Source organism: Eptesicus fuscus, chromosome 19 (genome assembly GCF_027574615.1).
Source record: "Eptesicus fuscus isolate TK198812 chromosome 19, DD_ASM_mEF_20220401, whole genome shotgun sequence".
NCBI lineage: Eukaryota > Metazoa > Chordata > Mammalia > Chiroptera > Vespertilionidae > Eptesicus > Eptesicus fuscus.
This window is the reverse complement of record NC_072491.1, coordinates 45,211,578-45,234,878: the sequence shown is the minus strand read 5'-3', so window position 1 is coordinate 45,234,878 and position 23,301 is coordinate 45,211,578. Positions and strand designations below refer to the sequence as shown.

Here is a 23,301-nt window from a genome sequence, read left to right as displayed (position 1 = left end):
TATGTTATCACCAATAGATAGTCATAATTACCATTTTGCTATATTTCTTTCTAGTCTTTCTTCCATGCAAATGTCTGTACTTGTTCACAGTTGAAATAATCTTATGACAACCAAGATTACTCTACCTAGCAAAGCTTTCATTTAGCATTGAAGGTCAGATAAAGAGCTTCACATTCAAGAAAAAGGTAAAGGAGTTCATCACCACCAAATCAGTGTTACATGAAATGTTGGAGGTTATTCTTTAGAAGAGAAAGAAGAAGAGGAAGAAAAAAGATAAAAAATATGAACAATAAAATGGCAATAAATACGTATCTATCAACAGCTGAATCTAAAAATTGAAATAAATGAACTAGGAATCTAATGAACAAAATACACTGATGAATAAAATAGAACCAGAGGCATGAAACCATGGAACAGACTGACGAATCTCAGAAGGAAAGGGTAGGGGGGAAGGTGGGAAGAGATTAACCAAAGATCTTATATGCATATATGCAGTACCTATGGACAAAGACAATAGGGTGGTGAAGGCCTGGGGCAAGGCAGGAACTGGGTAGAGGGGGACAAAGGGAGGGAAAAAGAGAGACATCTGTAATACCCTCAACAATAAATATTTTTTTAAAAAACGGGAAAAAAGAAAAAGAAATAATCTTATGTGCATCCTTGTCTCTGTTTCATTTGTTCATCAAATTCACCAGCCACCATGCTAGACTCTATACATAGAGCCCAGTGGAGAGTAAGGAAAATGAAAACATTAAACAAATGTTTACATCATAGATGTTATGAAGGAGATATACCTTGTGCTGCAAGAACAAACAACAGGCTGATACAGCATGGAGAGGAGTTAAGCAGAGAGAAACAGGAGAGAAAAGAGAGATTTCTAGCGGAGGGAAAAGCATATGTCTTACCGAAAGGAGACAGAAGAAGCTGAAAGAGAAAGCCAGAGTGGCCTGAGTCCAGAGAGCAAGCTGTGTGAGATGAGTTTGGACACGTGAGCAAGTTTGGGGGCCCTGACAAGGTCTTTACTCTAGAAATTATGGGAATATTTTAGAGGGATTTAAGTCAAGATATAACATAATCGGATGTGTGTTTTAAGATCAGTCTGACACCCAGCCAGAGTGGCTCAGTGGTTGAATGTCGACCTATGAACCAGGAGATCACAGTTCCATTCCTGGTCAGGGCACATGCCCCAGTTGTGGGTTCAATCCCCAGTTTGGGGCATGCAGGAGGCAGCCAATCAATGATTCTCTCTCATCCTTGGTGGTTTTTTCTCTCTCTCTCTCCCTTTCCCTTCCTCTCTGAAATCAATAAAATTTTAAAAAATCAGTCTGGCTGCTATGTGAATTGAGTGTAAGAATGGATGTTGGCAAACTGGTTTGGGGACCACATCATCATCAAAATAGAAGACATCGGTGGCTTCCAGAATGATGGTAGTGGAGACTGAGAAAGGAAATATTCTGAGATATGTTCTAAACATAGAACTGAAAAGTCCTCAGAATTGTAGTTTGCTATTAGCGTTAAGTATTTTCCTTTCTTAATACATAATGTCCGAGAAAAGACACAGTATCTATGTGAACATCTCCTTGGCAACAGAATGTTCCTTTTTGCCAGGCGGTACAGCATGGGCACCCTGAATCTTGACAGCCTGGGTTCAAGTCTCAAACCTCCGCTCTGTCATTTTTGAGCTGTGTGACCTCAGGCAGGTTTGATAACTTCCCTATGCCTCAGTTTCCTCATCTGTGAAATGAAGATGCTAACAGTCCCTTTCTCATCTGTTAGGATTAAAAGAGATAATGTCTATTAAGTGCTTCACATAGGCACTTAGGAAGAGCTCAAGAATATTAGCCATTACTCTTAATAAATATATGCATCATCATGTGCTTAACAGTTACCTTTGTTTTACTGTAATCTATAGTTTTATGCCTAAATGTTTCCTCTACCTGCCCCTGCAGCCCCATCAACTAGATTCTGTCCTTCCACTGAATAAATTTTAAGAAGCAGAGATATTGTGTTAAAAAGAATAGAAGTATTTATGGCCCCCGGTGTCTACTTTCTAAACACTGTTCTACATCTCCCTGAACACCATCAAGATGTTCCTGCAAAGCTGTGGGTAAAACCCGTTTACATCTGCTGAGAAATCTGTAGACAGGCAGTGTGCTTTCTGCATAAAGCATCCTGTGGCAAACTGTTCAGCAATATGAGGAGTTAAGTAACAGATATTTATTGAGACCTTCCAATAGGGTCACTCTGTGAGGGGCACAAAAATGCGATTTTGACTTCTGCTTATGCCAAGCCTTCAGTATGTATGTGTATATGCGCGCGCGCGCGCACACACACACACACACACGCACAAATATATACATCAGTTAGCACAGATTTGTAGTGCAGAGAAAGATTGCCTTAGGACTAAAAGGAGGGAAAGTTGTTGGGATATTTAGAGAATCATCATCTACTGATTTAGGTTTTGTGTATAAAGAGCTTTATTCTGGGTGGAAGCTCTTTCGGCTGACTCAGTGGATGAGCTGGGACTCTGTCCCTCCTTGGCCCTCTGCGTGCACTGTCAGCAGTGCCTCCCTGCCCTACTCCTGCTCCCCTGCTCCCATCAGTGAGTTGGAGGCACAATTTGGGGGGTCATTTAAACATGGAAAAGCCATTTTCAGCCTATGAACCATGCAAAAATATGTGGCAGGCCAGATGTGGCCTATGGACCATAGTTTGCCCACCTCTGATCTACTCTAAACACTTCGTTTTTCAATTAAGAAACGTAAGGCCCAGGGAGAGGGAGTGACTGCCTTGAGGACACATAGTGAAGCTCATGAAAGACCTGGGATGGTGACCAGGCCTCCAGGCTCCCGAGTCTGGCTCCATCCTCTGCCCTGAACCAATCCAAACCAGAGACCACACAGAACATGGAAGGGCCTAACACAGTGCCTGCTCTAAGCCTCTCACTTAAAAGATGAGGGCCCAATTCAATCATTTCCAGGCCCTGTGTCCAAACCAGACACGTGAGGCTTTACCTTTATCTCCCTCCTGTTCATTGGAGATTTTCTTCAGGTCAATGAAGTGGGTTGCCAGCGCTACATCGTTCACGCTGCCTTCATCCCACACTTGGATTTTCACCCTCCGACACAAGGGAGGGAACATTTCCTTGAAGATCACCTGTTCATGCCACACGGGATCGGCACAATTCTTCTGCACCGTGGTTCGCCCCTAAAAACAAAGCCAGGAGGATGGGAGCCATGGAAAAAAAAACACGACTTACCCAAGAAAACCCATCAAACCTGCTGGAAACATGAAGTGAGTTCTTAAAAACAATGAACCTTCTTCCAGCCCACACCCATGAAAATCAGTTACACCCAGCGAACATTACTGATGTCCTACTCCGTGCCTGACACTGTGCCAGGCATTGGGGCAAAGGAGAGTAAGGCTGCGGTCCTGCCCTCAGGAAGTTCTCATCCTCATACTGGGACGAGGGTGAAACTAACACTGTGCTATGAACAGCAGTGTTCCACGCAGCTCTGGGAATGCAGCACATTTAGACCCTGAGTTCATGTTTTATAAAAGTGGGATTCTGTGCAGATCACTTCCCCAGTCTGGACCTCATCATAAAATGGAGTTGATGTCCTATTGACCGCCAAGGCAGTCCAAGTCAAAAATACTCGTGTTCACCCTGCCAAGTGGAGGGGTCGGGTAGACATAGAGTTAAGGGCAGAGGCAATATGTGTCAACTGAAGCTTCAAAGCCCAGCCAACCAGGATTGAGCTCCAACCATGTGCCCAGGCCCTGGTACTTCCAATGGCTCTTAAGCAGGGATCAGGGATGTTCAGATTTACACAGGATAACGACTACCTGGGCAGACTGTGGAACAGATTGGGAGGAGGCTGGTAATTCTGTAGGGATGGGTCACAGCTCAGAGAAGTAGCCAGAGGTAAGAAAGGCGGCCTGTCTGCCCAGGTTCTAACCATGATGCCCCATGGCTCCTCTTCACAATCTCCAATGGACAGTGAGTGAGCAACCCTCCCCTTCTTTCTTGCCACGTGACTCAGGGCCTCTTTGCGGCAAGTTTCTTCTCTCAAGGCACTTCCTAATTTTGATTTTAACTTCATTTCATTTGACTAGAAATGTCCTAGGTAAAGAGCAGGGCTCTGGCCCAGGCCTGTCATTGTTGGTGACAACAGTTCCTCACCATCTGCCCAGCAAAGGAGACCTCCACGAAGGGATCCACGAGGTCCTTGCTGTCACCCACAAATGCTTTGGTGACGTTCGCCATGATGCTGGAGTTCATTTTGGGCAACCCTTCTGCTTTGTAGAGTCTCACATAGAATCTGGCCCAGGGTCTCTCTGATGGAAACCCTTGAGGGATCAAAAGGTTCCTTAGAGGAGGACAAAAACAAAAAATAAAAAAGCGCGCTCACGGAAAAGAATAGGGAAGAAAGCTAGAAGCATGAAGAAGGATCCTGATATGTGACAGAAATCTAAAAAGATTAGGATCTATTGCTAAAATGAGTTTTCTTCTTAGTTTAATGACAGTGAAGAGTATGATTAGAGTGAATGCAAACTCACTTAGGTCCTACAATTATAGAATAAACACTGTCTCCCACGCTGTACCTTACAATAGGTACATTAAGTCTCCCCATTTTATAAATCAGTAGTTGAAATTATAATTCTTTCAAAGGAAAATCAGCTAAATTAAAATACATCAGATAAGCGCAGGAATAGCTTGCCTATTATGGGTTATTATAGGAAGACAAGCTCTACTCGGCCTAGAAACTGACTTCCCATTGCTTAGTTACACCTTCAGTCAGACACATCTTGATGCCTCAGATAGAGCAGAATCCCATGTGGACAAGCTATAAACTTGGCCATTCTCATGTACCCATAAGGAAAGGGAGGGAGGGAAAGAGACATGGAAATGGGAACATATCATTTCCATTGCCCAGCCCTGGATGAATCTGTCTCACTTTTCTATTTGCTCCTCAGCATCAGAGATTTTCGGGTTGGTCTTTAAGATGTCGCCTTTCCCAATCACGCTGATGTCACACTTCAGATACCCCTTCGTGCCAGTCCTGATGTCACCAGGGTCTGTGAGCAGGGCCCACTTGTCACAGAACTGATGACCTGTAAAAGTGTCCTGACAGCTCAGACATCCTGCATAGGTGGACCCAGCCCCACCCAATTCTCCCCCACACCCAAGGTCTCCCACACTCTACTGAGGGATTACCTCATCTGGGCTATTTCCAAGTCTCATGCCACCTCCCTCTCCTCCTTTCCCACCTCTCCTTTACTTCCCATCCTCTTCACCATCTTTTTCTCCAACCAGTCACAAGTATTCGGGGAGCCTTTCAACCTGACAGAAATCCCCTAGCCAGAGTTCTAGATTTGATGGAGTAGGAGGACATTAAAGGAGTATAGAAGTCACATATTATTTCACAGGCCATAAATGTGGCTCATGGATTTTTTTGTTTGGCCTACACTGGAAGTCCAAACTTCAAAATCTCATACAAAAACCTACACTTCTGGCTTATCCAAAAACAAACTGTTAGACCAGGCAATACAGAGGGCACATTCCACATGACAGCAGAAGATAAAGGAGCTGAGTAGATGCTAATTCTAATAGAATTAGCAGAGCTAATTCAAACTCACATGACCTGGACCCCTGGACATGTGAGTTTGAATCACAGTTGAAGAAAAGAGGTCTTTCATGAGAAGATCTATGTTTATTGTTGGCTTTATTACTTATTAGCTCTTGACCTTGGACCTCTTGACCTCTGAGTTTCACTTTCTTTTAAATCAGGGATAATAATGATTATTACAGCAAATCCTTATATGGCATACCACAGTCATTATTCTGTGCTGGGTCTACACTAAGCACTTTATGTATATTTATTAACTTAATCCTCCAACAACCCTATGTAGAAAGTACTGAGACACGAAGAAGCCAAGTCATTTGCCCAAGGATGCACAACTAGGAAAGAGCAGAGTAGAATTTGAACCCAGTCAATCTGGCTCCAGAGCCCATATTCTTAACTTCAACACTTTCCTGTCTTTCTTGATGCTGTCTCACAGCACTAAATGTGACAGAATTTGTGAGAATGGTAAAAGCTGCTCAGAAGTATGGACATAGAAGATAATTTTATCATTAGATCTTAAACTGAGGAAAAGAGCCATATCTTACTCAACAGTCTATAATTGGTGCTCAGTGTTACTGAATGGAGGGTGAAATGGATGATCGAATACATGAGTTGACCTCCAGGTGGGGTAACTGGAGAAGAGTAAGAGAGCTACTAGGAGGCAAGGCTTTCTTACCAGGCTGGTTGTACACAGTGCCCAGGTCCACTTTGAAGGCGCCAATCAGGATGCTTCCTATCAGCTTGTGATGAAAGACCTGAGGAGTGACGGAGCAGTGAGCCCAGAGGAACTACATTTCTTTTTTTAGCATAAACCTGTGAAATGGGTTCCTGACACCTCAAAGAGCGTTCTAGGCCTTGACCCTTGTCTGGCCTTCACTCTCCTCTGAAGCACAATGACATTTGGTCACCAAAAACTCAGGGCTGTAAAGGGCGTCCAGAAGAACCTCTTTCTCCCAGCAGGTTTTCAGCTAATCCTTTATTAAAGGACACTTAACAAATCTCTGTCTGAATGTTCTCTCTCTTTTTTTTTTTACCAAAATGAACTTTTGTGCAGCCAACCCTTCAACATCCATCTCTGCCTGTTGAAACTTTACTCATCCTTCAATACCTAGAGCAAATGTTGCTTCCTCCAAGCAGCTCTCCCTGATCCCCCACAGCTGAAAGTGTTCCCTTTCTCCACTAACTCACACAACACTTAGCTCACAACTTTCTCAGACAGCTCATCACATATTGCCTTGAAGTTGTGGACATGTACAATAGTTAGAACAAGGGAGATGGCCATCCTCAATATTTCATCTAACCAGCAGACAGCAGAGTGCCTGGCTGGTTGTAGCAGCTCATTTGAATGCCAATGCTATAAAGATGAGTTAAGTTCTAAAGGAAGGTGTCAGAGCTGGCCCTTGGTTCAGAAACAACATTGTATGAGTCACTGCTGAAGATTCAGAAGGAGTTTAACCTTTAACCCAGAAAAGGGAAAAGAGAAAGGGCAGCGGTAACTTTGTGTCTTCAGATCTTGGAAATACTTCCAAGTAGAAGGGTAGGTTCCCAGTGTAGCTCCCAAATTACGGGAAGAGAGATGTCAACTCACCATAAGGAGAGTTTTTATAACAGAATGTCTTTGCAATGGAATGGGCTTTCCTAGAAGTAGTGATCTCCCCATCACTGGATATAATCAAGCAGAGTCCAAGAACCTCATGTCATGAAGGTGGTAGGGAAGGATTCCTGCACTGATGGGAAGTTAGATTAAATGACCTCTAAATCTTCTTCTAATTATAAAATCCTATGAGTCGCTTGAATCAAGGACAGTTTCCTACTACCCACCATATGGCCTTGTTCATAATGGGTGTTCAATAAACACTGAGTGAATTAATGAATAAGACCGACTGAATGATGGATGAATAGGAGACTTTTGTAGCTTCTAAACAGCTCCTTTGGGAGAGTCAATAAGAAACAAACTCAAATGACTTCAAGAAATGGAGACATGACAGCCTTTCCCATCTCCTTTTTCACTTTTTATTCTCTGACCAAACTTTGCAAGGATGTGAGAGAACTGAGGAAGCAAGGACAACTTGGCTTGATAAAGGAGTTATTTAGGGCCACATACGCCAAGCTCATTCCAACCCTTCCATGCTTGCAGTTGCTAATGTGGCTTCCCAAAGGCCTGAGCAAGAACACAAATCTGACTCTGTCTTTGCTATTCTCAGGTCAAAGACATCTGGGTCCCAGTGGGGTGATGGGATGCAACAGCCCCAAACAGATCTCTAAATAACACAGGAGGCCTCCTCAAATCATCCACCTAGTGTGAGTGCCAGGCAACTGGTGTGGTCAAGCATTAGACTGCCAGCACTCTGGAGCGTCTCACACACAGAGTGCTGGGGATCCTATCAGGGGAAGATTGTCTTTGATGCCACCAGGGTCTACTACAGCTGTCTATCCCAACAGCATCTGCTTTTAGCACTCCCTCCTTTTTCTCCCACGTTGAATGTATTCTGGGCATGCTGACTTATAGTTCATGCACTAGCAGAAAACTTGAATTAAATACTCCTCCCTCAAGGGAAGTTTTCCCTTTATAATCTTTGGTCTCTGTCCCAGAGGGTTATTTAGGGAGACCAAAGTAGTCTCTTCGTGTAAGTTAGGACCAGTTATAGGCAATACCAGCTTTGATCCTCTGTCTAAAAATCCACTTGGCCCACAGGGAGTCATGACTCTTGTCTATGATACAGTATAAAAATCTAGCTATTAACCATTTATCTGCAATCTAGACAGTCCCTTAGGAGGCTGAGTCTCCCAAACAGGTCATTGCCTGAGCTATGTAATATAACCAAGTCCTGGGCAATGTCCCAGGTCCCAAAATATCTCCTGCACCACTTGTCATCATGCCTGGAATTTAAACATGAAGAATGTTTGGCTCTTGATCATTTTTTCATTCTTCAAGAGTCACATTCTTCAAGTGCCCCTGGGAAAGATAATATCATAATTTCACTGTTGCCTAAGCCTCATGCAGAACTGATATATAACATGTTGTGTGTGTGTGTGTGTGTGTGTGTGTGTGTGTGTGTGTGTGTGTGTGTGTGTGACATAATATTAAAATAAAGATGAGTGAATGATAAAGACAGGCAAGGAAGTCTTCAAGACAAGTTTGCCATTTTTGCCATTCTTATTAGAGTTGGTGTCACTGTTAGGAAAACATTTCCTCATTCTCCACACATTTTATGTTGGCATGTTAAATAGGAATTCTGTCCTTGGGAACAATTTGGAAGACAGCATGTTCCCTGAAGCCCACCACCCTACCACTTTCAAGCATGAACATCCTTACTACCCTCTGCATGGGAGAAGCAACAATTTCTCAAATTGGTGAGATAGATGCAGTGTGTTGTCCAGTGGTCTCTGTCCTTTTACAGTGGTATGAAGTTGGTAATGATCCTGTTCGTATTCTCTCACGTGGACTAGTACAGCTTCAACACGGCACTTCCCCTTCCCATTCCTGACCTCCAGGTGGTGGGCCAACCTGGGTAAGACACCTGGCTGGTCCAGAAAGCTCTCTGTCTCTACTCTTCAGACTAGATCTGCGGAGGTAGGATTCACCTGCCAGGGCTGAGGAAGGGTCTATGCAGCAGACCCAATCCCCCATGGGTAGATCTGGAGGTCTACACTCAACAGCAACTAACTATCAAGAAGCCAAGTGGTAACCACTTGCTCCAAATCACATCCTCTAATCCAGCATTACTGATACCTTTGGTTCCTTCCTGATTCTTTCTATTTCTCTGTTTACTGCTAACTAGGAGGGGAAGGGATGTGATTAATTATCATTAGTGTGGCGATCACTCCAAGAGAGAAGCACTAACATTTGCTTCATAAAAAGAAAGAAACCAACTCAAAAATGGCAATCCACTGTCATCTGAAGCATCTTTTCCACATTCCCACATTAGTACACTACACAATTCAATGCATGCTGGCTTGATAGATTACAACTTGCTTCCAACAAGCACAGATTTCCTTGAAAAGGTTTTCCTTCCAGAACTCCTCTATTCTGGTTATTGCAAGTTCTATCCTGTTGGTTTCAAACTCACCAGCTCACACTCACCCACCTGAGTCTATCCTCTTCTAAGCAGGCTGTGCTGCCCTAGAGAACTCCCAATGCCTAGAATCTCTCCTGCTTCCCCGACTCCCACCACCAGTCATAGACTTACCGAGATTTTGATGATCTTGTCGAAAAGATGCACTTGAGGCCCAATGAAGTCGAAGACAAAGTACTATAAAACATAAAGTTCATTCTGACTTTAAATTTCAGCCTTGCATTTAAGAACCCTGCCCCTGGAGTAGACTTACATCTGTATTGTTCTAACCAGTTGCTGCATGGGCCTCAATGGCGTGAATGTATATATCGTCAATTGATTGGCTATACCCTTTGGAAGGTCATTTAACTTGTTTTAAACTTTTTTTCAAGTAAAAAAATAAAGAATGCCACCAACCACATCTTTGCACAGGATAAATGCGAGTTTTCCTCTAAAATGGACATGAGAAGTGGGATTGTTGGATCATGGTTTATTTTATATGCATGTAAATATTTGGTAAATAGCATGAAGTTTCTTTCTGAGGGAGCTAAACCATTTTACATTCCCACTGGCAGCATATAAAAATAGCCATTTCTCCACACCTATGCCAAGCCTTTATATTGTCAAATCTTTTATTTATTTTTACCTATCTAGAATGATGGGTAAAAAGAGTATCTCAGTGTGGAATATAGTCAATAATATTGTAATAACTATGTATGGTGTGAGGTGAGTACTAGACTTATTGTGGGGCATCACTTTGTAAATTATACAAATGTCTAACCACTATGCTGTGCACCTGAAACTAAAAAATTTTTGAATGTCAACTGTAATTAAAAAATAAAATAAGTAATAAAAATATTTTTAAAAAGAGAGAGACATGCCTAGAGTCATATATCTAGTTATTGGTGGGCCTGAGACCAAACCTGTGTTCTCCTGGAATTATCACACAAGGGGCTCAAGGACTAGACATTTCATCATCTAAACTGCAGTGAGTATCTTCCCAATGTGGGTCGTATGATTAAAGGTACAGAAAACTGGAGTGGTGGTGTTTTTTTGTTTGTTTGTTTGTTTTGTGGATTGTAGAGGTAGAACTAGGAAGTCGTTTTGTGAATTATTTCTTTTCTTTTCTTTTCTTTTTTTTGAGCTGCAGGATGGAGAAATGACCCAAGGATGTTAGAGATGGACATGACAGCAGTAGGAAAGAGAGAAGTAACCTCTAACAGCCTGTTTTTAATGGGCAAAACAGAAAAACCAAATGTGGAAACTGAAAGATGTCATCATGTATTATAATGAGATCTTCAAAATGGCAGTCCTTAGGTATCAATGAAAGATTGTAGCATTTCCAGTGCCTTCTGTTTAAGAAAATAGAAAAACGTGTAACATTTCAGGAAGTTTTTCATATATATATATATATGTTCAAATTTTTTAAGAGTTTCATGTTCAGAATTTATTTTATGTGCAAAATTCACTTACATGCCAGTCTTCATTCTCTGATATATGAGATGCTGTGCGTTCCTTTGGGCCAATAAATGAATTCCAATGTTTATTGCCTTCTGCTGAATCTCACATTTTAGACCCAACTGCCTCACACAGGTTCCCCAGACTGCCGAGCCCACACACATTTCTAGCTGGGAAATATTCCCCAGCCCCTACTAACCAGCTCCTTCAACATCTGATGAACTCTGGGCTTGACAACTAGGGTCAAACGCTGTAACAAATGTTTTCAGTTCAACTGTAACAAAGATTTTTACTTAAACTTCTATGTTTTTGCGTGATTACACTTGGGCCTGAGTTAATGTCATTTAGACCCAGGACTTGTATGCATAAAGCAGATACTAATTATAATCATTAACAAATTTGCAGAGCTTTGCATCAAAGCATTTTCACGCACATTATTTCATATCACAACCATGCCAAAGATGTTATGGAGGCAGGGAGAGGACCAGAGAGGAGACGGCTGGCACTTCTACTCATGATAAAAGGCTCAGAGGCAGGAGCGATAAAGAGGAAAGGAGTTAACAGCTCCAATGGGATTTGGGTATTTTCTATGCATTTCATTATCCACGCTCTCCTGCCTTCCTTTTCAATTACCATTCCCATCTGGAAAATAATTAAGAGTTTACTGAATTTTTTGATAATTCATAGTGTCTAAGGGAAAACAAAGACCATCGAACACTATTGGAGTATAAATGGTTACGTCTTGGGAGGGAAATTTGGAGGTATCAAAATTTTAAATGCTGTTCATGTTCACCAATGTCACCTCAATAAATTTATTTTAAAATTTCTCAATTGCATATATTCTTTGCCCCAGTCATGCCATGTAAATGTTAGTATAAGCAGTAGCCAAAGACTGAAAGAAGCTGTAATATCCATCAATGAGAAATTGACTGGCTTAGTAAATTACAGTGTATCGATGCAATGGGAAACTACAGCAATGGGCAGAAAATGAGACTGAACTGTACATCCTGATTTGGGCTCATCTCCAAGACACATTGGTTGAAAGAGCAAGGACCAGAACAGCGTGTATAGAATGCTACCATTTGTTGACAATATTTATTTGTATTCTCAGTGCTTGCCCAAAATATCTCTAAAACGGTATACAAACGCCTAGTGAGAATGGCTGCCTCTAGGGAGGAGACTAAGGGGTTAAGGATCAGAGATCAGCGGGACACATATTTTTCATCAAATAGCACTTTATACTCTTTGTATATTTCACCGTTTTTTTTTTTTTTTACTGTCTAATCTTTTTCCTTTCGAAAGAGAATGTTTAATATTTATAAGCTTCATGTCTCTCTTCGATGTATTCCTTTACAATTTTTACATTGCTTAGGAAAATACGACTATTTTACTTTCCAAGGCAGCATGCCTGTTTCAAAAGGAATAATTAAATTTCCAATGTCTCTGCTATGCAAAAGAATGTGTATATTCTCACTAACCAACATCCAACACATTTTTAATATAAACCCAGAGCTTATAATGGATGAAGATGAGCTTATAAGGAATAAGAAAATGGGTCTTACTAAAAATATAGGAATGTATTTTAAATGAGTGGGAATTTCTTACCTATCCTTTCCATTATCTTTTTGTTTAACTTTATGGACTGTTTGTTAAGGAGGCTCGGAGAGTTTGCCATGGGCTTAGATGAGTGATGGGAAGCAGTCGTGAGGGCACAGGCTTTCTATTTGGCTCAAGAACACCAGAGAGTGGCAGTGGAGAGAGTGTTGATGGAGAGGGTATTGGGGACCCCCATGACTTACTTCATTGTAAAATGGGCTGTTGGTTCCTTCCTTCACTGTGCTTTGCTTCTTCTCATCCCCGACCTCAATGATCACAACTGGGTCAATGTTTTCACCCACCAGTTGGCGGGCCTCAGTGATGGTTATGGCAATCTGCAACACAAAGCAGAGTGTACGCACTCTGGACCAGGCTCTTCACTCACACAAGAACAACTGGGGAAGCTGGTAGGAAGAGTCAATCACTTACTTGATAACTTTGGGATCTGACTTCCCCATCATGGATCTTAGTCAACAGTTTTGATCTGTTAAGAGAAAGTTGAACATGTACATTTCATCAAGTAAGAACATACTTGAGATCCATAAGCCATGTAATATTTCCCTACATGTTTCTAAGTGCTTTTACTTATGTCATATCATATATTCTTTTTACATTTCTGGGGGAGATAAGTATAAATGGACAAGTGACAATCTCTCTATGACTCAGTTTCCCCATCCTAAAAGTGGAGCCAATAATAGCATTTACCACATGAGGTGATGGCTACCATTTAATGATATAATGCATGTAAACATTTAATCCAGGACTTGGCGAGAATAAATGTCCACTCTTATTGTTAGTATGATTATCAGTATTATTTATTTTGTTATTTCACAGAATGAAAAACTGAGATTCCTCAGCAAGTCAGTGGCAGAGCTGGGTCTCAATAAGGATGTCCCTTGTCTCCTGTCAGATCCTTTCCACAGGACCACTTTGCCATTTCCACTAGATATAACCATCTGAGTTTCGTAATTATATCCGTTAGATATCACCATTCTGAATTTTGAGATTGAAAGAATTGGTAAAAGAGAAATTGGAAAGAACAGCCAAGAGTCTATCTCAGTGAAATTTCACATTCCAGACAATTTCCTTTATTTGGACTGTCATAAGTAATTGAAAACAGATGTGCCACACCTGGGATTTAGAGATTGGATAATAGTAGAAAGAGATGAAGAATTCTTATAGTCACAGAAGCAGCAACAGGCAGGAAATGAACTGTGCCTGAGTTCCTTTTAAATGTATTCTCTTGCCTTCTAACAATACCTTCATGCATCTCGACTTCATTCCATTTCTTCAGATAATTGAGTCCAGTAGAGAACAGAGTAAACTAGCAAAAAATCTCAAGGCTTTGGAGTCAAACTGACCTGATTTAGAATACTTGTTCTCCCCAATTTTGTGATGTTAGCCTTAATTTCCTCATTGGAAAGTGAAAATTATAATTTCTACCACAGAGGGGTAAAGGAGATCATGTATGTAAATATCAAGAGATAGGCGTTCATTAATAAAATGGCAAATTTGTATCAATCATTTACTATGTGAAAGCTATGTGATTTCCTCAGTTAGAGGAAAAACCAAGATGAATTAGCCATCCATCATCTTGACCCTTGCAAAGCAATCTATTCAAGAGAGTGGACCAAAGCATTTAAAGAGAACTAGTAGGTGTAAAATGTGTCATATTAAAAAAAAATGCCATAGGAGTTCAAAAAAGAGAAATTCCTGAGAGCTGGATAAGCAACAAAGACTTCACCACAGAGGCTGGATCTGAACTGAGCATTAGTTGGTGGGTAGAATTTCAACTGATGGAGAATGTTCTGACCAAAGAGAAAAGTCTCTACTCCTTACTTTTTTTTCCTGCCTTTCTCCGTTCAGTGCTATTATCCTGGTGAAATAAATGGCAAGTGATCCTTTAAAAGATACTTTAAAATAATTGACATTTCCCCTATTCAGGGCTTGGGGGTGGCTGTCATGGTGCAGTGTAGGGGGGAGGAGCTATTGCAGTATGTTCATACAAATTTCATGTCTTCTGTTAAAGGTCAACCTCTGAGATAGCACCTTCTTTTCCATTGGTCACCCACCTCTGCCCCTTACATTCATACACTGCCTTCCTGCCACAGCCTTGTAATAACAACTCAGGTTCTGCCACAGGGAAGCACTAATCTTTGAGAAAAAAAGATGGATGGCATGAAGAATTACCACGAGTAAGCAATTGACATAAACAAACTTGATACACTGAAAGCATTGATAGTTCCAATTATTGGCTTCCTTACATCCATGCTCTTTGCCCTAAAACAGTCTCCTCTGATGTGGGCTGGTCTTGTGACTTGCATTGGCCAATAGAATGCAGCAGAAATGACTTGTCAATTCTATACCTAGACCTCGAGAGACCTGTATACTTCCACTTTCGCTCAGAATTCTGCCATCACCCCCATTGCAACAAGCTCAGACTAGCCTGTTGGGGGATCTGACACCACATGGAGAGCCCAGTGGTCCTAGCTGAGGCAAACCTGGACCAGCCTACCACCAGCCACCCCTCAGACTAAAATCAGCAGAGCTGACAAATGGCCACAGATACATAAGTGATGTATCCGAGACTATCTGGCACCAATAAAACTTCCTAACTCATTTGTAGACTCATGAACAATCATAAAGGTTGATTATATTAAACCACTGAATTTAGGGGTTATTTGGAAACATCAATAGCTGACTGATGCCACAAATCTCATGCAGAAGGCCAGTTTGTTCTGACTTTTTTGCCGGGTTGCATAAGAACCACCTTTTCATTTGGGACAGACACGAAGCTAAGACATCTAGGGTGTTGATGAATTAAAAAGCAGGTGAAGGACAGCTCCTGAGTCTGTCTCCTGTTGCTGCTGTCGTCTCTGAACTGTAAGGGACATGAGGACCTTAACTCAGAGGATTTAAGACTGGAACCTGAGCCAGGACCCTGGCCTGCTGACGGTTGGCCGGGATCAAGAGGCCACAGAGAAAGCTGGACATGAGGACATGGCACTCGGCCTTCCTTAGGCCTTTGGCTCTTGCAGGCAGTGACTGGGTGCTATTCTCTGTCCCCTCGAGCCTGCAGGGGTACCCGGCACAGGGGAGGTGCTCCCAAATGTGTGCTTACTGCCCGCATCAACCCTGTACCTTCTCTTTGGAGGAGCTGAGGGGACAGGAGTGATGGACGCGTCATCATAAATCAAATCTCCTCTCAGTCCTTCCTGGGGAGAAGGGCCCTCTCGTGGTGCTTCTGCTTCACCTTGACCATCTAGAGGAGCAGAAAAGAAAGAAAACCCTGTTAAATAGACATGTAGTGATCTGAGCCTCCATTCTGTGTCCAGTGCCATGCCACAGAGCTGCAAGGAAACCTTTAGACACAGCATGAGGGTGTGGTGTTTGTTACAGCAGCCATAGGGAACAAATACACATGTGTTAAGACTATTTTCATGAATAGATACCAAACAGAGTCTTTAAAACACCTCCTCCCTCACCGGAAGGATTCTGATTTAATTTATCTGGGATGTCAGTTTGTTTTTAATTCCCCAGGTCATTCTATGGTGTAGCAAATCTTGAGAACCACTTTTCAACCAGGTTTTCAGCAAAAACTTAAGAGTGGATGGAACACTCTCTTACACAAAGAGGCTCTGACATGGTGTGGTTCAAAGACCTAACTCCAAAAGGTTTGGGTTCAAATCTCAGCTCTGTCACGTTCTGGCTCCAAGATTTGGGGGAAGTTACTTAACTTCTTTCAGCCCTGTTTTCCTCATCTATAAAGCAAGGCAATGCTAGCGTTAGCTACCCCATAGGGCTGTTAGGAAAACTGAATTAAGTATAGATAGCTCTTAGCACAGTATCTGCCAGGTGCATGGTGAGTGTTCATTGTGTGGATTTTAAGTTGAGTAAGTCACTCAGAATTTCGTGGCATTTTCCCCTCCTTGCCTATAAAATGAAAGGATTAGATAAGAAAAGTGTTTTTAAAGCTTTTAAAAGCAACATAATTCTTTCATAAATGTAATTTTATATAAAACTTCAAATACATAACACAAGTCCATTTAAAACAAGCTGTTCTATGTGCCATTGGGTGAAACTCCGGGTAGGGAACATCCCACGGGACCTCACCCCCACCCCCCTACCCTCCACCTTTCAGACACCTCTGAAGCTGTTTCTCAGAACCTTGGACTCCATGAGACCCAATTGGTAAACTTGTCAGCTTAATCGTCTCTGAACACCTTCCAGTTTTCATGTATTTTGGTTCTCTGATTTTAATCAGCAATGAAGGAAAACGGTGCCAAATCAAATAACTGATGGACTAATGGGTCCCCTATGTCAGAGGAGCTCATGGACATAGCCTTGGTGGTGTTCAGTAGTTACAGAAAGGATGCCTGAATGAATGCAGTCACCTTTGACTCTCTTCTCACTGTGGAAACAAAAGACAAGCCAGCCTGCTGAGACACAGAAAGAACGGCAGCGCCTGCCTGCGCACAGGTGGCAGCAGGAGCAATTAAGCCTTTCTCCCTACTTAGCTACAAAGGCCTCAGGGATGGGGACCAAATGTTATCAATTCAAGTTTCCAGTGACCATGCTTAGGTACCTCACTTATGCCAGAAACTGTGCTAGGTTAGATGCCAAGGTTGGAACGGTAACAAAATGTGGACCCCCTCCCTCTGCATTGCATGCTGGAGGGTGACACAGACCCAGAGGTAGAAAGGTAGTCAGCGTCTTCTAGAGCTTGTATGCATGCATTCATTCATTTATTGAGTTACTACTCTGTTCTCTCCAATCTACTCACCATGGACCATCCAGAGTGACCATCTAAAACAATCCACCTCGTGTTGCTTCTCTTCTTAAAACCCCTCTGCGGTTTTCCATTGTCCTTAGAATAAAGCTGAAGTCCACTTATGACTCTGATGCTCTGCGCTGTCTGGCTTCCATCTCCTCCTCCTGGGCCACCGGTCCCTCTGTCCCTGCCATCGCTGCTTTCTAGTCACACAGGCCTATTTCAGTTCCTTCTCCCCTAACAAGCTCTCTCCTGCATGGAATTTATCTTCACAGTCATCCCTCCTCTTCCTGCCCACCCCTTGTTGGGTTCCTTTTCTTCCTTGAAGTTTCACATTAAGTATTATCACCACAGAGAACCCTTCTCTGACGGCGCTGAAACAGATTCCCCAATAGTCTCTGTTTCAGCACGCTATCATCTTGATGCTACTTTTCTCAACTTCTAATGCAGTTACCTCATTAGCGCCCGATAGGTAACAGATGGCCCATCCAGAACGGGACCATTTGAGGACTTTTTTTTTTATAACAGCGTGGGTGTAAGAAAGCCACAAGGGTTGTGCAGCTCTCCGGGGCTCACAGCAGCCAAGCTGTTAGCACTCGGAGGCCCCAACAATGAGCGGGGAGAGAGCACAGCCACCAGAAGGTAGAAAGAGAAGTCAGGTGCAGTCAAGCTTCCCTACAAGGAGCAGCAACCATCCTTCAGTTGAGGGACACCGATCCTGACCTCACTCTCTCCCCTCTCTCAGATCTCCTGCTGGGACACCCCACTGGGGAAGGAACCTGGGTCATGCAACCATAGAGGTTAGCCTCCTGGGATAGAGAACAGGTCCCAGAAAAAAGGTGCAGAATAGATCTGGAGAGGCAAACGGAAGACTCCTACATAGAGCTGTCCCCCTTCTAGACCATTACCCACCCAGACCCAGCACAGCTCAACTCTCGGCAGGCCTTCCATTGTTACCTGCTGAGTAGCTGAATGAATGGACGATCCTGAAAGGTACCTAATACCTCTTAGTTGGGTAACTAACTAATGGAGGAGTTAAGGTAACTGGAATTTCAGAAAATAAAGGCATGGCCTAATATGCCTCCAAATATGCAGATATAAGAGCCACAGACTTTAAGAATCTCAAAACATTTCACCCAGAAAAGTCCTAACTTCCCAGGCCAGGCCAACAAGGAAAGACCAATGTGTACTCAGTTCTCTGGACTTTGTTTTGCCATCTCCTACAGGGTGGCCCCTGGCCAGCAGGACGGGTGCTATGTACTTTCTAGGAGGGGCCTGATTCTTTCTGCCCTGTTTGCTTTGTGGGCTGAAGACTCTATTTAGAATGAGCCAGCTCCTTCGAAACGCCTGTGGTCGACTGCCCCAAATCTCTCCCAGCTTGTTCCTTCCTCCCCTGAGCAGTGAGGGCTCCTAACTGGAGGGCAACTCAGGGGGTAAGAGAGCCCAGGCTCTGGTGTGAGACTGACCTAGGCTCAGGAGCCAACTTCTTCAAACTTATTAGCTGTGTGACTTTGGGCAAGCCACTCATCCTCTCTGAACCTCTGTTGTAAAACAGGAGCAAAGGAATCTACATTTTAGAGTAATGAATGATGCATGTCAAAAGTAGAAAGCATCAGGATCAAATAATGTGTCATAAATATTATTTTTCTGCCCTAGCCAGTTTGGCTCAGCAGGTAGAGCGTCGGACTGCAGACTGAAGGGTCACAGGTTGCATTCTGGCCAAGGGCACATACCTGGGTTACGGGCTCGATCCCCAGTAGGGGGCATGCAAGAGGCAGCCGATCAATGATTCTCTCTCATCATTGATGTTTCTATCTCTCTCTCCTTCTCCCTTCCTCTCTGAAATCAATAAAAATATATTTTAAATAAATTATCGTTTTTTCATAAGGTCCTTGTGCCTGATTCAAGCATGTGTCCCCAGAACCTACCACAGTGTCATAATTTCAAGGACACCAGGAAAGACCCCAAGCCTTTTCTACCCATTCCCTGATACCTGTAATTTAACTAAATAGACAAGTACTTCTATGAAGCTTTAAGCCTGGTCCCCACTTCAAATGTAATGCCTCTCCTATCTCATCCCAGATGACTTGGACTCATTATTACCAACACTTTTAGTGTGAATAATTTTCATGTTATTTTATTGTGAGATTAGGTTCTACCTGAGGCAAGGAGCAGAGTTAGTGGGGAGGGCGACAGGACACCTGCTGTGGATGGCAGTGCAGGGTGAAGGAGGCCCCCAAGGAGATGACAGGGGTTAGAAATGACCCACTAAGCTGGCCTTGAACTGGCTGCTGCCAGACGTCTCCCGGGGACCACCCCAGACCTGTCCAATGGAAGCCAGTGTTCCTATTTGATTCAATAAACACAAATGTCAAGTGGATGCCGGCCTGGCCTCTGCTGGCACAGTTCACCCTGTAACTCGGGCATTGCTCTTGAGGAGAAGGAAGTAGCCCATTGTAAGGGCAGGAAGCCAGAGAGCCTGAATTTACCTCCCAATATGACTGCTTCCTGGCTCCGTGCCTGCCATGGAGGGCCCGTGTCATGGGTCTGTGATCCAAAGGACTTCCTCGAAGTTGGCTTAATGCTCTGCTATTACCATTTTGAAATTCTTAATCATTTATTAACACTGGCTTTGCATTTTGTTTTTCACTGGGCCCTGCAAATTCCTGCAGCTGGCCTTCCCCACACTTCAGTCTTTCTGCATCTCTGTAAACTCCTTTGTAAAACTAGGGCAAAAACACCTACTGGTAAGATGATGGAGGGGTTAAATGAGACAATACAGTCAGAGCCTCCCCCATAGCAGCTGCTATGCTCGCTCTCATTTTCAATCTCACTTGATTCTCCATATGGCCATGTGAGGTCAACCCAGCAGCCCACGCCATGTCCGCTTGACAAAGGAAGAAACCAGGACTCAGAGCTGCTGAGTGACTTATCCTGGGCCACAGAGCAAATGGGAACAGAAGCAGGGGCTTGAGTCCAGCTGCTGCTTCTTCGTGGCTCTCCTTCCCCAGCCCAGCAGAGTCCACCTGCCCATTTGGTCCAATGACCAGGTGACCAGCCATCCTGGGGTGGAAGGCCTTGGGCCCGCACCTGTGATCGGCGGGGTCCAAAGACCCAGCAGGCAGCATGTCCTGCCTCACTCCTATGGAGCGTGAACCCCATTCCCAGCCATGGAGGGGTCCACTCTGTGAGGCCCCCAGGCCCCAGGGTAGCAGTCAGCTCCCCCCCACCAGAGCCTCACCTTGGGCAGCCTTGTTGGCTAGGATTAACCCCTTCTCTGCTTTATTCTTCTTCTTCTTCAGCTTCAACCCAAACATCCCCTTTCTGAAAAGAAGAAGAAAAACTTCAACACAATCACTGTAACACTGAGTCATTCAGATATGTTAGGAGAAAATAAACACACACACATACAATGACTTCGCCCGGAAGCCGGCCAGCCTCCTCATCCACCCAGGATGAGGATCAAAAGACAAGTGTCAGGATGGCCCAACAAGGGATCCAGACAGCTCTACTTATGCAGAAACCACAAAAACCCCATCTGAACAGAAATCATAAAATAAAATAAAAAAGAAATTGTGAAGTGCACCTACAGTCCCACTTAAATGAGGCCTAATTCTAATACTAATAGCACTAGCTGGCATTTTTCCAGTTCTCACTCACCTGTGTCACCCATGCAAAACAAATGACATCATCTAATCATGATGTCAATACAGCAGCCCTCTCCCACCCATCTCACAGATGAGGAGCCAAGGCCCAGAGAGGGTAGGTAATGTTTCTAAGGTTGCACAGCTCCTAAGCATCAGAGCTACCACTGGAATCCAGGTTTGCCTGATTTCCCCGAGCCCAGGCTCCAACCTGTGGTTGGCCTTGAGCCTGCTGGCTCCTCTGAGCAGCATGAACACCCTTTCAGAGCCAGGTTCTCAGACCATTTCCAAGGTCAAGAGGCCCTGGAACTCACTGAGGTCACACCGCAAATACAGAGCGAAGCTGACACATGGTATGTGACCTTAATGTCAGCTACGGTTACTATTGTTATTACTAGCCCTGAGTGGGAAGCCATTTGGGGGCCTCATCCCTGGGAAAGGCCCAGTCCGCTGTCTCTATCAGACAATAGGGGCATCCTGACCTTCTGCTGGCCTCCTGAGAGAATCCCTTTCTGGGGCTGGGAGACTGGAGAGCAGCCAGCTCTGTGTGGGAGAACGGAAAGTCACAGTTGAGAGGAGAGTCAGGCAGGCTGGGGGGCGGCCGTGGAGGAAGGGGGCAGAGGATCAAGGAAGGCCTGGAGAAGGGGGGTGAAGAGAGCAGCGAAGGCTCCAACCCTCTGTGAGCTTTCTGCATTCCTGGAGCAGTGAGAAGAGTGCTGGGACCATCAGTTTCCCGTTTTGCTTACATATTTAGGACTCAGGAGGGGCAGAGTGAGAGGCTGGGATCAGGAACTCTGCAGTTAGATTGCCTGGACTCCAACCCCAGCACTATTTTTGCCACCTTGACCAGGTCACTGAACATCTCCAAACTTCAGGGTCCTCGTGTGCAATGAGATAACGAATGTAAAGCTTTTAGTATAGTAACTGGAACATACTGTTGGTCAATAAACATTAGTTATTCTTGTTATTATTCTAAGGGATAGGATTAGGACCAATGAGCAGAAGGTTCTAGGAGACACACAGAAAGCTTCTACTTATTCATTTACTTAGTTATCTGTTTATTTATTCTGTTGATATTCTCCCTGGTCCAGATGAGCAATTAAGGATCTCTCCACAATGGTGCTGTCTGAATAGTGAAACGGACTGCACTGGGTGGGGAGTGAGTTCCCTGTTCCTGGAAGTGTGCAAGCAGAGGCCTGAGGACCACTGGTAAAGGATTTTGTGAAGAGGTCAAACATCAGAAAGGAGGTACCTGAGGGGCCTTTTGATACCTTCAGCTACAGTAGAACGGGGAAAAACGGGTCCTGGAACTACCCAGACATGGATAGATACCTCTCTGAGCCTCCGTTTCCCCATTGGTACAATGAGGTAATAGTAAAGTTCCTACTTAACAGGATTGTTGTGAAAATAAAATGAGGCGAAGTAAGCAAAGCACCTAGGAAAGTGCTTGGTATATGAAAAGTGCTAAAAAAACCCACAACAACCCAAAAAAACCACAGGCCAGCTGGCATGGCTCAGTGGTTGAACACTGACCTATGAATCAGGATGTCATGGTTCAATTCCTGGTCAGGGCACATGCTGCAGTTGCGGGCTCGATCCCCAGTGGGGGGCATGCAGGAGGCAGCCAATCAATGATTCTCATCATTGATGTTTCTCTCTCCTTCTCCCTTCCTCTCTGAAATCAATTAAAAATATATTTTTAAAAAGAAAAAAACAAAACAAAAACAACAAGCAAACAAAAAAAAAGTACCCTTCTTGGAGGTAGCATTTTCCCCCTTTCATTTGCGATTATCCTGTGATAAGAACAGTAATCCAAGTCTCCTTTTGTCTGAAATTTCTTAAAGGAAACTTCCAATAATAGTTCTTGTTATCCTGTTTTCAAATAAAAGTTACCAGGCAGAGGGCCCCAGGCCAGCACCTTCCAAACCCTGAATTGCCACTGTGGTCCCCGAGGGCTCACTACCATCATCACTTCACAGAGGCAGCATTTGATGTTCTGGAAACTTGGCCAATGGCCTCCGCAGGCTACTTGAAAGGGCTGAATTACTTCCATCCTCAAACAGGAAGTTGCTTCTAATAAGTGCCAGTATCTACCAGAGGGACACACATGGTCCCTCTTCATCATCGATGGCCTCAGGATTCTGCACCTC

General features: G+C 43.6%; 1 protein-coding gene across 1 annotated transcript in view; it reads right to left on the bottom strand.

The window, feature by feature from the left end:
* FER1L6 (fer-1 like family member 6) overlaps positions 1 to 20,824 on the bottom strand; it is a 97,108-nt gene extending 76,284 nt beyond the window's left edge. Inside the window, exons 1-9 of the mRNA XM_054708378.1 lie at positions 20,749 to 20,824; positions 15,878 to 15,998; positions 13,166 to 13,220; positions 12,940 to 13,071; positions 9,818 to 9,880; positions 6,304 to 6,382; positions 4,959 to 5,115; positions 4,184 to 4,370; positions 3,015 to 3,207 (exon numbers count right to left, since the gene is read on the bottom strand). Coding sequence (XP_054564353.1) covers positions 3,015 to 3,207; positions 4,184 to 4,370; positions 4,959 to 5,115; positions 6,304 to 6,382; positions 9,818 to 9,880; positions 12,940 to 13,071; positions 13,166 to 13,220; positions 15,878 to 15,998; positions 20,749 to 20,824 — 1,063 coding nt within the window. The remainder of the gene's footprint in view (positions 1 to 3,014; positions 3,208 to 4,183; positions 4,371 to 4,958; positions 5,116 to 6,303; positions 6,383 to 9,817; positions 9,881 to 12,939; positions 13,072 to 13,165; positions 13,221 to 15,877; positions 15,999 to 20,748) is intronic.
* Positions 20,825 to 23,301: the final 2,477 nt, after the last annotated feature.